Below are 12,433 nucleotides of genomic sequence, written 5' to 3' on the forward strand. Positions count from 1 at the left end.
TGCAGCTAAGCTGAAGGATACCTGGCAGAAACCCCTATGTGAAGCATGCACCTGCAGAATCATAGGAGAGGAGCAGGCTTCTCTTATGACAAATATGAGAGCCATGATAAGAGAGGAGGTTCAGGCTTCCGTATCAGGTCTGGTACTCAATCAAGCCTCACCTTCAGAGAGACCGAAGAAAAGGCCGAGGGTCGATTACTCATCAGGAGACTCGTCGTCTTCTGTGTCTGATGTAGAGGAGGAAGAAGAGAGTAGAGATCCTCCGGAGAAAGGGAGAAGATATTATATATTATTCTCCGCTGCATACACAGGAGAACTGTTGGAGGCTGTTCGGCATACTATGCAGATTGAGGAGCCTCAGCGATGAGATGTTCGGTGGCTTACGCTCGCAGACCTCTAAGGTTTTTCCGGTAAACTCCCATATCCAATCCATGATTCTGGAGGAATGGGAGGAGGCGGAGAAAAGACTGACTATCCCTAAAGATTTCAGACTCCATTTGCCGTTTGATCCAGATGAAGTTAAAGAATGGGTCGATATTCCTAAAATAGACATACCATTGGCTAAAGTGTCCAAAAGGACTGCAATTTCTTTTGAGGACTCTTCCAACCTATAGGAGCCCATGGATAGAAAAGCAGATGGCCTTTTAGAAAGGGCCTGGGAGAGTTCATCGGCGGTTATTCGAGCGAATATAGCAGCGACATCGGTGGCTCGCTCCATGGACCTGTGGTTAGATGATCTTCAGGATCAATTAACAGCCAAAACTCCTAGGGAGACTATTCTGAAATCCCTGCCTTTGTTAAAATTGGCAACCACCTTTTTTGGCAGACGCGTCCGCAGAGTCTGTTAGGTTCACGGCTAGGGGTCAATCCCTATCTAATGCAGCCCGAAGAGCAATCTGGCTCAAAAGCTGGTCGGGTGATATGCATTCCAAGAACAAGTTGTGTTCCATACCCTTTTCTGGGGGCAGGGTCTTTGGACCGGTCCTCGACGATATCTTAGAGAAGGCCTCAGATGTAAAGAAAGGGTTCCCGAAAGAAAAGCCTAAAAAGTTTCAGCCCTTTCGGAGACCCCGCTATAATCAAAAACCAGATTACAGGGGTAAGGGAAAACAGGGTAGATGGAGTTGCCAGAAAGGAGGGGATAGCAGACCCAAAACCAAAGACTCGAGCTACTCGGGTTCGGGGTCTAGCTACCGTAGGAAATGACGCCATCAGAGTAGGGGGTCGTCTGGCCGGATTCCTAGAAGGATGGAGGGAAATAACGAGTCCTTGGGCTTTATAGGTGGTGTCCCAGGGATACAAAATAGAGTTTACATCTCTTCCTCCCGAAAGGTTCCTGGTGTCCAGCTCCCATCTAAAATCATCATCCCCCATGTGGTCAGATATACAGGACCTCCTAAAAATTGCGGGAATTGTTCCGGTACCCCCTCTGGAAGAGTACAGAGGTCATTACTCAAATCTCTTCTCGATAACAAAACCATCGGGAGAATCGAGAACAATAATAAATCTAAAGCACCTAAACAATTGGGTGTTATACAAGAGATTGAAAATGATGTCAATTCGGTCTACCATCCCTCTGTTAGGAAGGGGTATGGTGATGTGTACTCTAGATCTAAAGAGTGCATATTACCATGTACCCATTCAACTAAATCACCAGAAGTTCCTGCGGTTCGTGGTAAACATGGAAGGAAAGATCTACCATTTTCAATTTCGCTGTCTCCCCTTCGGCCTGGCATCTGCTCCCAGAGTTTTTACGAAACTTATGGTAGAGGTGGTTGCCTATCTGAGGAATTGGGATATAATGGTGATTCCTTATTTAGATGACTTTTTAGTAGCGGCAGACACAGTAGGTCAGCTCAGGATCAACTGTCAATCCCTCATTTCCACACTAGAAAGTCTGGAATGGATTATAAATTGGGAGAAATCAGATCTAATACCAAAATCCAGAATAAAATTCCTGGGAGTCATGCTCGATTCAGAAACAAGAATGCCCTACCTACCTGAAGACAGGATAAAGGGCATAATAAAAAAGGTCCATCACTTTTCCCGAGGCCGAAATACGATCAGAGACGGGATTAAAGTTCTGGGATTAACGACGGCCTGCATCCCTTGCGTGAGCTGGAGCCAGTTTCATTCTCGGCAGGTTCAGCAGGGAGTTCTGAGGAGCTGGAACAGAAAACAAAACTCACTAAATCAGAGTCTGAATCTCTCTTTTCAGATCAAAAGATCTCTGGTGTGGTGGACTCTCTCCAGAAACCTCCGGCTGGGGGTACCATGGCTTCAAACCCCGAGTGTGTCGGTCACGACAGATGCAAGTCAGCAAGGTTGGGAAGATCATGTCCAAGGAAGATACAGTTATATGAAAAAGTTTGGGTACCCCTATTAATCTTAAGCGTAATGTTTTATAAAAATTGTTTTTTTTGCAACAGCTATTTCAGTTTCATTTTCATATTTCAGTTGCACATTTTCTGTTAGTACAATAAACCTCATTTCAAGGCAGAAACATTACTGTGTCCAACAGTTATTAGATATATGAAACTGAAATAGCTGTTGCAAAAAAAAACCATTTTTATAATACATTAAGCTTAAGATTAATAGGGGTGCCCAAACTTTTTCATATAATTGTATTTTCAAGGTCGCTGGGAAAGAAAGGACAGCAATAAATCATCAAACCACAGAGAACTGCATGCGGGTTGGAAGGTCTTAACGGCGGCGCAACATCTACTGCAGAATAAACATGTAAAAGTCTTTTCGGACAATACGACAACTGTAGCCTTCCTTCGGCATCAAGGGGGCCCAAGACATATGGCATTACAAGATCTGGTGGAACAGATCTTCAGGTGGGCAGAGAAGTCGGTACTGTCAATCTCGGCGGTACATCTGGAGGGATCCAAGAACCAGTTGGCGGATTTCCTCAGATGGAAAAATGTATCCCCTACAGAGTGGGAACTGAGCAGCGATGTATTCAGAAATCTTTGTCATCGTTGGGGGAAGCCGACGGTGGATCTATTTGCTGCAAAGAAAAATGCAAAGGTCAAAACCTTTTACTCCTTAAACCCCTGGGAAAGCCCAGCTGCGATCGATGCCTTCTCACAACCCGGGAACAATTGTCTTCTGTATGCGTTTCCTCCTCTGGCAATGATTCCAAGAACACTCAGGAAAATCTGCGAGGACGGGGCCAAAGTCATTCTCATAGCTCCTACTGGCCGAAACGAAGTTGGTTTCCATTGTTAAGGAGGCTTTCAGTAGAAAAACCCCTCCTATTACCAGAAAGAGAGGATCTTCTACAGGGTCCAGTTCTACACCAGAATCCAGGAGCACTTCAGTTGGCGGCCTGGATCCTGAACGGAAGGTCTTGAGGGCAAAAGGTCTTTCAGATGACGTCATTTCTACCCTTCAAGCCAGCAGGAAGCTGGTGACATCAGCCATCTACACAAAAATATGGAAGCGATTTTGTGGGGTTTATGGGGAGATGACAGTTGATACTGACCATCCAAATATCCCAAAAATTCATGATTTCTTGCAGTCAGGATTTCAAAAAGGTCTTAGACCAAGTACATTAAGAGTCCAAATAGCGGCCCTGAGTGTATTTTTTTATTTTTCTCTATCTACCCACCCTTGGATTAGTCGATTCTCTAGAGCAGTCCAGAGACTAAAACCATTAATTAGAAGATCAGTCCCGCCGTGGGATCTTAATTTGGTCCTGAATTTTCTATGTGAACAGCCGTGGGATATAACAGGGGACATAGAAATTAACAAACTCTCCCTTAAAACCGCGTTTTTAGTTGCGATCACGTCGGCAAAAAGATTGGGGGAACTACAGGCTCTATCGGTGCAGAACCCGTATTTACAAATCTTTGAGGATAAATTAGTACTAAGACTCGATCCGGCTTTTCTCCCTAAAGTCGTCTCAGATACTAATATGAATCAGGAGATTGTTTTAATGTCATTTTGCCAGTTCACTAAAAACCAAAAAGAAAGATTTTACCATAACCTAGACGTAAGAGAGACGGTACTCAGGTACCTTGATTTATCTAGACCCTGGAGACAGGACAATAACTTGTTCGTTCAGTTCAGGGGTCCAAATAGGGAGAAAAAAAGCGTCTAAAGCGACTATTGCACGGTGGATAAAATCTACAATCAGTTTAGCTTATAAAGCTAAAGGACAGAATTCCCCGGTTAATCTTAAAGCCCATTCATCTAGGGCCATGGCTACGTCATGGGCGGAGAAAGGGGGGGCTACGGCAGACCAGATCTGTAGGGCTGCATCATTGTCTAATCTTAGTACCTTTTCTAAACACTATAAGTTAGATGTAGTATCGCCTCAGTTGGCCTTTGGTAGAAAGGTACTTCAAGCAGTGGTCCCACCCTTAATACCATTCTCCTTTGGTATTTCTCCAGTGTGCTGTCAGGTGGTGACCAGGAAAACAGTAATTAGACCTACTGGTAATTGTATTTCCAGGAATCCATTCTGACAGCACTATTAGTTCCCTCCCTATTGTATGATCTTTATACTCATGTGATGTAACATTTGTATGATTGATTATTTTGTTGGAATAAACCTTGTTTTTTGCATCCATCCAGATGTTACTTTGGAAAAGCACTGAAGGGTGGTAGGGGGAGGGTCCTTTTAACCTCTCGTGTTTCCTGTCCCATCATGGATAAGAAGGACGTCCTCCAGTGTGAGTCAGGATGGATTCCTGGAAATACAATTACCAGTAGGTCTAATTACTGTTTTTCACGGCTCTGCGTTATAAACTTCTGTGAAGCCCTTGGTGGGTCAAAGTGCTTACCACACATCTAGATAAGTTCCTTAGGGAGTCCGCTTTCCAAAATGGTGTCACTTGTGGGCTGTTTCAATGTTTAGGCACATCAAGAGCTCTCCAGACGCGACATGCCGTCCTATCTCAATTCCAGTCAATTTTGCATTGAAAAGTCAAATGGCGCTCCTTCCCTTCCGAGCTCTGCTGTTTGCCCAAACAGTGGTTTATTCCCACATATGGGGTATTAGCGTACTCGGGACAAATTGCACAACAACGTTTGGGGTCCAATTTCTTCTGTTACCCTTAGTAAAATAAAACAAATTGGAGCTGAAGTAAATTTTTTGTGAAAAAAAAATTAAATGTTAATTTTTTTTTTTTTTAACATTCCAAAAATTCCTGTGAAACACCTGAAGGGTTAATAATCTTCTTGAATGTGGCTTTGAGCACCTTGAGGGGTGCAGTTTTTAGAATGGTGTCACAGTTGGGTATTTTCTATCATATAGACCCCTCAAAATGACTTCAAATGTGATGTGGTCCCTAAAAAAATAAATGGTGTAAAAATGAAATTGCTGGTCAACTTTTAACCCTTATAACTCCCTTACAAAAAAAATGTTGGCTCCAAAATTGTGCTGATGTAAAGTAGACATGTGGGAAATGTTACTTATTAAGTATTTTGTGTGACATATCTCTCTGATTTAAGGGCATAAATATTCAAAGTTGGAAAATTGCGAAATTTTCAAAATTTTCTCCAAATTTCCATTTTTTTCACAAATAAACGCAGGTAATATCAAATAAATTTTACCACTGTCATGAAGTACAATATGTAATAATAAAACAATGTGAGAATTATCAGGATCTGTTGAAGCGTTCCAGAGTTATAACCTCATAAAGGGACAGTGGTCAGAATTGTAAAAAATTGGCCAGGTCATTTAAGGTACCATCACATTAAGCGACGCTGCAGCGATCTAGACAACGATGCCGATCGCTGCAGCGTCGCTGTTTGGTTGCTGGAGAGCTGTCACACAGACAGCTCTCCAGCGACCAACAATCCCGAAGTCCCCGGGTAACCACGGTAAACATCGGGTTACTACGCGCAGGGCCGCGCTTAGTAACCCGATGTTTACCCTGGTTACCATTGTAAAAGTAAAAAAAAAACCACTACATACTTACATTCCTGTCGCGTCCCCCAGTGTCAGCTTCCCTGCACTTTGTAAGCGAGCTGGCTGGAAAGCAGAGCGGTGACGTCACCGCTGTGCTCTGCTTTACGGCCAGCCTGCGCTGACACTGGGGGACGCAGGGAAGCCGACGCTGAGGAACGTGACCGGAATGTAAGTATGTAGTGTTTTTATTTTACTTTTACAATGGTAACCAGGGTAAACATCGGGTTACTAAGCGCGGCCCTGCGCTTAGTAACCCGATGTTTACCCTGGATACCAGTGAAGACATCGCTGAATCGGCGTCACACGCTGATTCAGCGATGTCAGCAGGAGATCCAGCGACGAAATAAAGTCCTGGACTTTCCCCAGCGACCAACGATCTCCCAGCAGGGGCTTGATCGTTGGTCGCTGTCACGCATAACGATTTCGTTAACGATATCGTTGCTACATCATAAAAAGCAACGATATCGTTAACAATATCGTTATGTGTGACTGTACCTTAACATGCAAAGCACCCTTGGGGATAAAAGGGTTAATTAGTGTTACAGGGTAGCTCCAAAGAAGTGAAACTTCAGGACAGGGTGAAAATTTGCATTGCATAATCTATGGAGCTTGTGCTGTGTTGTAGACCATATCCGTAAAAAAAATCAGACCTGTACGTTTGTGTTCCAGTAACGGATTAAAATTACTGATGCATGTCTATGGGTCCGTGAAAATGATGGACAGCGCATAAATACCATCAATGTGCAGTCCGTGATTGACATTGCATAGGAAATGCTTTGGCGGTTTTGTTTTTTTCATACATGAAAATCAATGATGCCAAAAACTGACATATTGACCGAACACTCATGAAATTCTGTTGAATCACACTCAAACCGTTTTTTTTTTTCTTCTTGCGTTTCTAAAGTAAAAAGTAAACCGTAAAGTTTCCACTCGCTAATGACAAGCAGAGTTCTACGTTGTTGAATATAAGTTTATAGAGTAAAAATTTGTAAAAAGTGCTATACATATCGCTGTAGGCCTGATGGGGCTTTCTCTAGAAATAAGACTGTGCTCTTACTAATTTCTCACTATTTATTTTCTCTGTTGCAGGTCAGATGACAGACCTTATTTACAAGGAAAGAGACCTCGTACAGTCCCTAAAGGAGTACATTAGAGAGGAAGAGGAACGCCTTTCTAAGATCAAAAGGTATTTGGATATACCGTATATACTTCGTTTAACAATTTTAGGAGGTATTCATGTGTGATGCTAAAGGTCATTACCTATTTTTAAATCAACTTTTTGTGTTAAAAGTATTTTTTTTTTTCATTTCTGACTTTTTTTTTCATATCACGATCTTTATATATTTTAATATATAGTCTTAGTTGCAAAGGTTGAGAAAAGACCCAGGTCATCAATTTCAATCTTTCTTTAGCAATTCTTTATTGTTTGTCGCTAGATTATTTGTAACCCACAATGCTAATGGTTATTAGAAAAGTCTCTAACCCTTTTTAAAAGTCTGCAGTCACTCTGCATGACGGACAGCAGACTTATGAATCCCGCCCCCCACCACCAGTGCACGCACTGTGCGCTACCGGGGTTCGCCAGTTTCAGACCAGGGAACGGAGTGTATGTATGAGTTATACATGCTCCTGGCAAGTAGATGCGGCCTTGGTCTCCATACACTTTGCAGTTTCGTCTCAATAGAAGACTTACCGGTTTTGAACCCTTTAAGTTCACGTGACCACATTTTTGGTCCATAAAAAAATTGACATCACACAGACCACACTTGAACCGAACCTTCTCATTAAAAAATATTGTATGTTGTGCTAGTTCCTTCCACATATCGGATGAGATTTGCCTGCTCAGGTTGTAAGTAAAAAAAAAAAAATTTTGAAAAATAAAAAAACTTGATCCCATCAACTGTATATCAATGGGTTTTTACAGATGCATAGTCACTATTACCAGAGGAAACTATTTGATGATAATTTTATAATTATTGATGTATAAAACTGATGCAACACAGATATAAAAATGGACAAAAGCACACGGATGACAATATAGATCAAAAAATCGCCCGAGTTTTGTGCTTGACACTTGGACTGTTTTTATACGCTCATACAAACTTGGCAAGGAGCGGAAATGGCATGTATTTCTGTGAAGATTGGTAGCTTGAGTGATGGAAATGTCCTCCTCTTTCAGCTGGGCCTCTCGAGTAGAAGAGCTTACAAGCAGATCCTCCTCTGATCCAGAGGGCTACCTCGCTCATCCCGTCAATGCGTACAAGCTGGTAAAGAGGCTAAATACAGACTGGCTCACACTTGAGAATTTGGTGCTTCAGGACTCCACTCAGGGTAGGTGGTACGGATCTGTACTGGAAATTGTCTTTAGAAGAGTGTTATCCTGGAAGTCTGATTAATCCTACGTATCCACGAGCTAGTTTACTGCTGATGTTAGGAAGTACTCATGAGGCCATCTTTTTCCCATTTTTTTAGAAAATGAATTAATACGCTGTCAGCGGCTTCTTACAATTTTACTCCTTCTAAAAAGGGGGTCCCTTTTTATAATTCTTGAAACCTGGAGTGTCATGATTTGTCCCGATTATGTTCATTTATTGTTCACACTTTGTTGCAAGGATTGTAAACGTGGCTCAGGAACACCACATGACCTCTTGTGGTGCTGATTTAATGGTACCCATGTAATGGCACAGTTGTACTTTTAAAGGTGGTGTCCTACAATCGCAACTTATTATCTGTCATGGCCCGTAGATCAGTCAGGGCATCACAACTCAAAAGAACAGGCGGTCTGTGTCCTCAACTTGAGTGGAGCAGCGGTTGCACTGCTATTTAAGTCTGAGACTGATGTTGTTATCCGCTTACAGCAATCTACTGTCCTCATCAATCAAAGAGAAAGTCTGTTTATTCCTATTGTGGGTGTACTTAGAGGAAAGAAAGACAAATGACAAACTTTCAGTAAAGAAAAAAAGGAAAATCAGTTAGAGAAATACAAAATCGCCTGACTCAACTTACATATGAAACTTGAGTGTTTGTAGAAGGGTGAAAAATATTTAGAATAGAGAGTCCTCAGTGGTTGATACCTTTTAATGGCTAACTGAAAAGATGGTAACAAATTGCAAGCTTTCGAGACTACACAGGTCTCTTCATCAGGCAAAGACCACTGAGGACTCTCAATTCTAAATATTTTTCTATCTACTGGCTAACATGGTACCAAGATATATATCTTTCCTGTAGAAGGGTGGTAGTTTACCTGCCAGCTTTATACATACTGTAACTCCCTTCTACCACAATCCTTATTTACCTGCAAATATAGTTTTATTCTCCCTGCAGCCGCTTGCGCCCAGTCATCGTAGCTGTGCAGTGAGCTGGAACAGTCACTACTAACCAGGGCTGTAAAATCTGTAAGCCAAACCTCTGACTCCTCAATTTCCCTGACTCAGACTCCTGACTCCGATTCCTCATATATGGCTCATGTTTAAGTGATAAATTTACTGTAGTAAAATGGTAACATCAGGCTTTTCATCAACATTATGATACAATAATCAAGCTAGTTCCTGTTCACTCCAGCAGTTCTGAGATGAGTGTCACTATATACGGCATACTCCCTGTTTATCTACCCTGTATAACCTGTATAAGGCCCCATTTACGCTTTAATTTCTCTCTAGGCCTCTGATTAGCACATTTAGAATTTTTCCCGAACAATATACTGCAATAAATGATGGTCCCAATAGCATGCCTCATAAAATCTGATTGACATGCAGAAGATCACAAGGCAGAGGATTAATGAGTCCAGGATAATGTTCTATTCCAGTATTAGAGAACATTTCTCCCGAGGTTTTCTGCTAGACAAGAATGCATGTTCCATCGTCTCTTGGCTGGAAGCTGATGTACGAGCGCTGGAGTCTGCAGTGAGACTGTACAGTAATGACTTTCACATAGAGCGAACTCATGTTTTCTCTGCAGCCCCAGCCTGCTATAGTACTCAGATCCACAGGGCGTTGTTAGAAGCCAAAAGTTAGATCATGTTCTGGAGAGAATTGGCTGGAATATTCTTTCCCCTGCCATTCCTTACCACAGGGATAATTCCTGACCCTCATATCCTACTCGTTATTTTGCCGCCAGTATATTGAGAGCAGCTTTCCAAACTTGGAACGTTGTATCCGGCTTTAAATGCACTTAGTTTTCAAGACTAATTTAATACAGGCGTAAAGTGAGTTGATTTTACACACTTGACAGTCGTGCTGTGTAAAATGTCTTTTATGGATTGGAGCGCATGGTTTATAGGCTCAATTTATGGCGGAGCGCGAGCCTTTGTCCGGTTAATAGACCAGGTGTCTCTTTTAAAGAAGTAGTGCGAGCATGTATCGGTATAATGCTTTCTTTGTAAGCAAATTAGCTAATGATCGTCAGGACTCATGTAAGTGACACATCATTGGAATCAGGGTCTCTGCCCCCACATAAAAAAAAAACCGCTGACAGATTCCCACTGACCTCATGAACACCTTTTTACGGTGGCCCTTAAGGGGCTCGATTCTGCTGCACTGAGTTTTTCTGGTGCTTTAGATTATTATTATTATTTATTCTTAGATCACCATTAATTCCATGTCGCTATACGTGAGGAGGGGTACATACAATATAAATTACAGTGCATAAACTAGCAATGGCAGATTGGTACAGAAAGGAGAGGACCTGCCGTTGTGGGCTTACAGTCTGTAGGATCAGAGGCTCATTACATCACTGTTCTCTTTGGTCCTGGCAATCACGTTATTCCTGGAGCTTTTGTTAGCTGACATCTGGGCTACTTGAAAGCCATACACTTCTGTAGGATCTCTTGTAATTAGTGATGAGCGAATATACTCGTTACTCAAGATTTCTTGAGCACACTCGGGTGTCCTCTTGAGTATTTTTTAGTGCTCGGAGATTTAGTTTTCTTCGCCACAGCTGGATGATTTACATCTGTTAGCCAGCGTGATTACATGTGGGGATTCCCTAGCAACCAGGCAACCCCCACATGTACTCAGCCTGGCTAATAGCTGTAAATCATTCAGCTGCGGAGATGAAAACTAAGTCTCCGAGCACTAGCGATATATGTTGGGGTTTCTGTTTGTGGTCACAAGAGTAGTGCAGCATAATTCACTATTGCCATTAAAAGTGAGAAAAGCTTTGCGTCCCCATCACTAGCACTGCATGCTAATGTGAACAGACGCTAACATGGACCAATACTGTACCCAAGTGAATGTGCCTTATTAATGAACTTCAAGCTAAACTAATCTTTAAAGTCTAGCCAATCACATTAAAGCGATAGCACAAATCAGGGCCCCTTTGCTGCTTCTAGTGTACCAGTAGGTGAGTTTTTGAGATCCGTTCACTTGGCGTTTGTTGTTATGACCTGGTGGTTAGGAGCACCCGGCACGACCTGATAGTTAAACTCACACAGGACAAGCTCTGGGATGTGGGAGCTCTGCTGACCACAGGCCCTAATCCTATCACAACAACTAGAAATAGCTGTGGAGCGTTCCTGACTCTCCCTAGACGCCTCTTCACAGCCTAAGAGTTAACTAGCCCTAGAGATAGAAAATAAAGCCTACCTTGCCTCAGAGAAATTCCCCAAAGGAAAAGGCAGCCCCCCACATATATTGACTGTGAGTAAAGATGAAAGTCACAAACGCAGAAATGAAACAGGTTTCAGCAAAGGGAGGCCAGACTTACTAAACAGACAGAGGATAGGAAAGGTATCTTTGCGGTCAGCACAAAAAACTACAAAAGACCAGGCAGAGTGTGCAAAAAGACCTCCGCACCGACTCACGGTGCGGAGGTGCCACTCTGCATCCCAGAGCTTCCAGCTAGCAAGACAAAATCATGATAGCAAGCTGGACAAGGAAACAATGAACAAATAATAACTAGCAGGAACTTAGCTTCTGTTGAAGAAGACAGGCCACCAGAAAGATCCAAGAGCGAACTGAACCAATGCAGGAACTTTGACAGCTGGCATGGAGTAACGATCTGAGTGGAGTTAAATAGAGCAGCCAACCAAAGGATAAACCACGTCACCTGTGTAAGGAACCTCAGAAACAGCAGCTTCACTCACAGCCACCAGAGGGAGCCCATAGACAGAACTCGCCGAAGTACCATTCACGACCACAGGAGGGAGTTCGACAACAGAATTCACAACAGTTTGTGCTTTGTGGCAGCCATTGTTTCTGTCAGTTTGTGCTTTTTGGTGGTGTGGCCCAGAACTGTGGGGGTTTCCTGACTGCATGCGTGCTGTTGGGCACATGGCTCCCTTCCCCTGCCTGTATTGGAGGTCGCCGTGTAGTGCTACACCTCATAGCACAGGTACCCACAAAAGAGGTTGCCGTGACGTGGCAGTGTGCTTATATACTTCAATCAAAATGTTAACGAAGACCCTTATGTTCAGTAAATCAACATATATTATTATTATTGACACTTGCTGTTCTATGTGACTGTTCCAATGACTATAAAGAATGCAGATTAATTCTATTTTATAAGCAGCAA

At 42.6% G+C, this 12,433-nt stretch overlaps 1 protein-coding gene across 4 annotated transcripts in view; it reads left to right on the forward strand.

The window, feature by feature from the left end:
• The window catches only part of P4HA2 (prolyl 4-hydroxylase subunit alpha 2), a 147,430-nt gene that overhangs the window by 70,620 nt on the left and 64,377 nt on the right, over window positions 1–12,433 (forward strand). For all 4 annotated transcript variants that reach the window (XM_069763941.1, XM_069763943.1, XM_069763942.1 and 1 more), the window contains exons 3-4: window positions 7,013–7,109; window positions 8,103–8,254. In XM_069763941.1, coding sequence (XP_069620042.1) covers window positions 7,013–7,109; window positions 8,103–8,254 — 249 coding nt within the window. The remainder of the gene's footprint in view (window positions 1–7,012; window positions 7,110–8,102; window positions 8,255–12,433) is intronic.

The sequence above is a fragment of the Ranitomeya imitator genome, chromosome 4, assembly GCF_032444005.1.
Source record: "Ranitomeya imitator isolate aRanImi1 chromosome 4, aRanImi1.pri, whole genome shotgun sequence".
NCBI classification, from domain to species: Eukaryota; Metazoa; Chordata; class Amphibia; order Anura; family Dendrobatidae; genus Ranitomeya; species Ranitomeya imitator.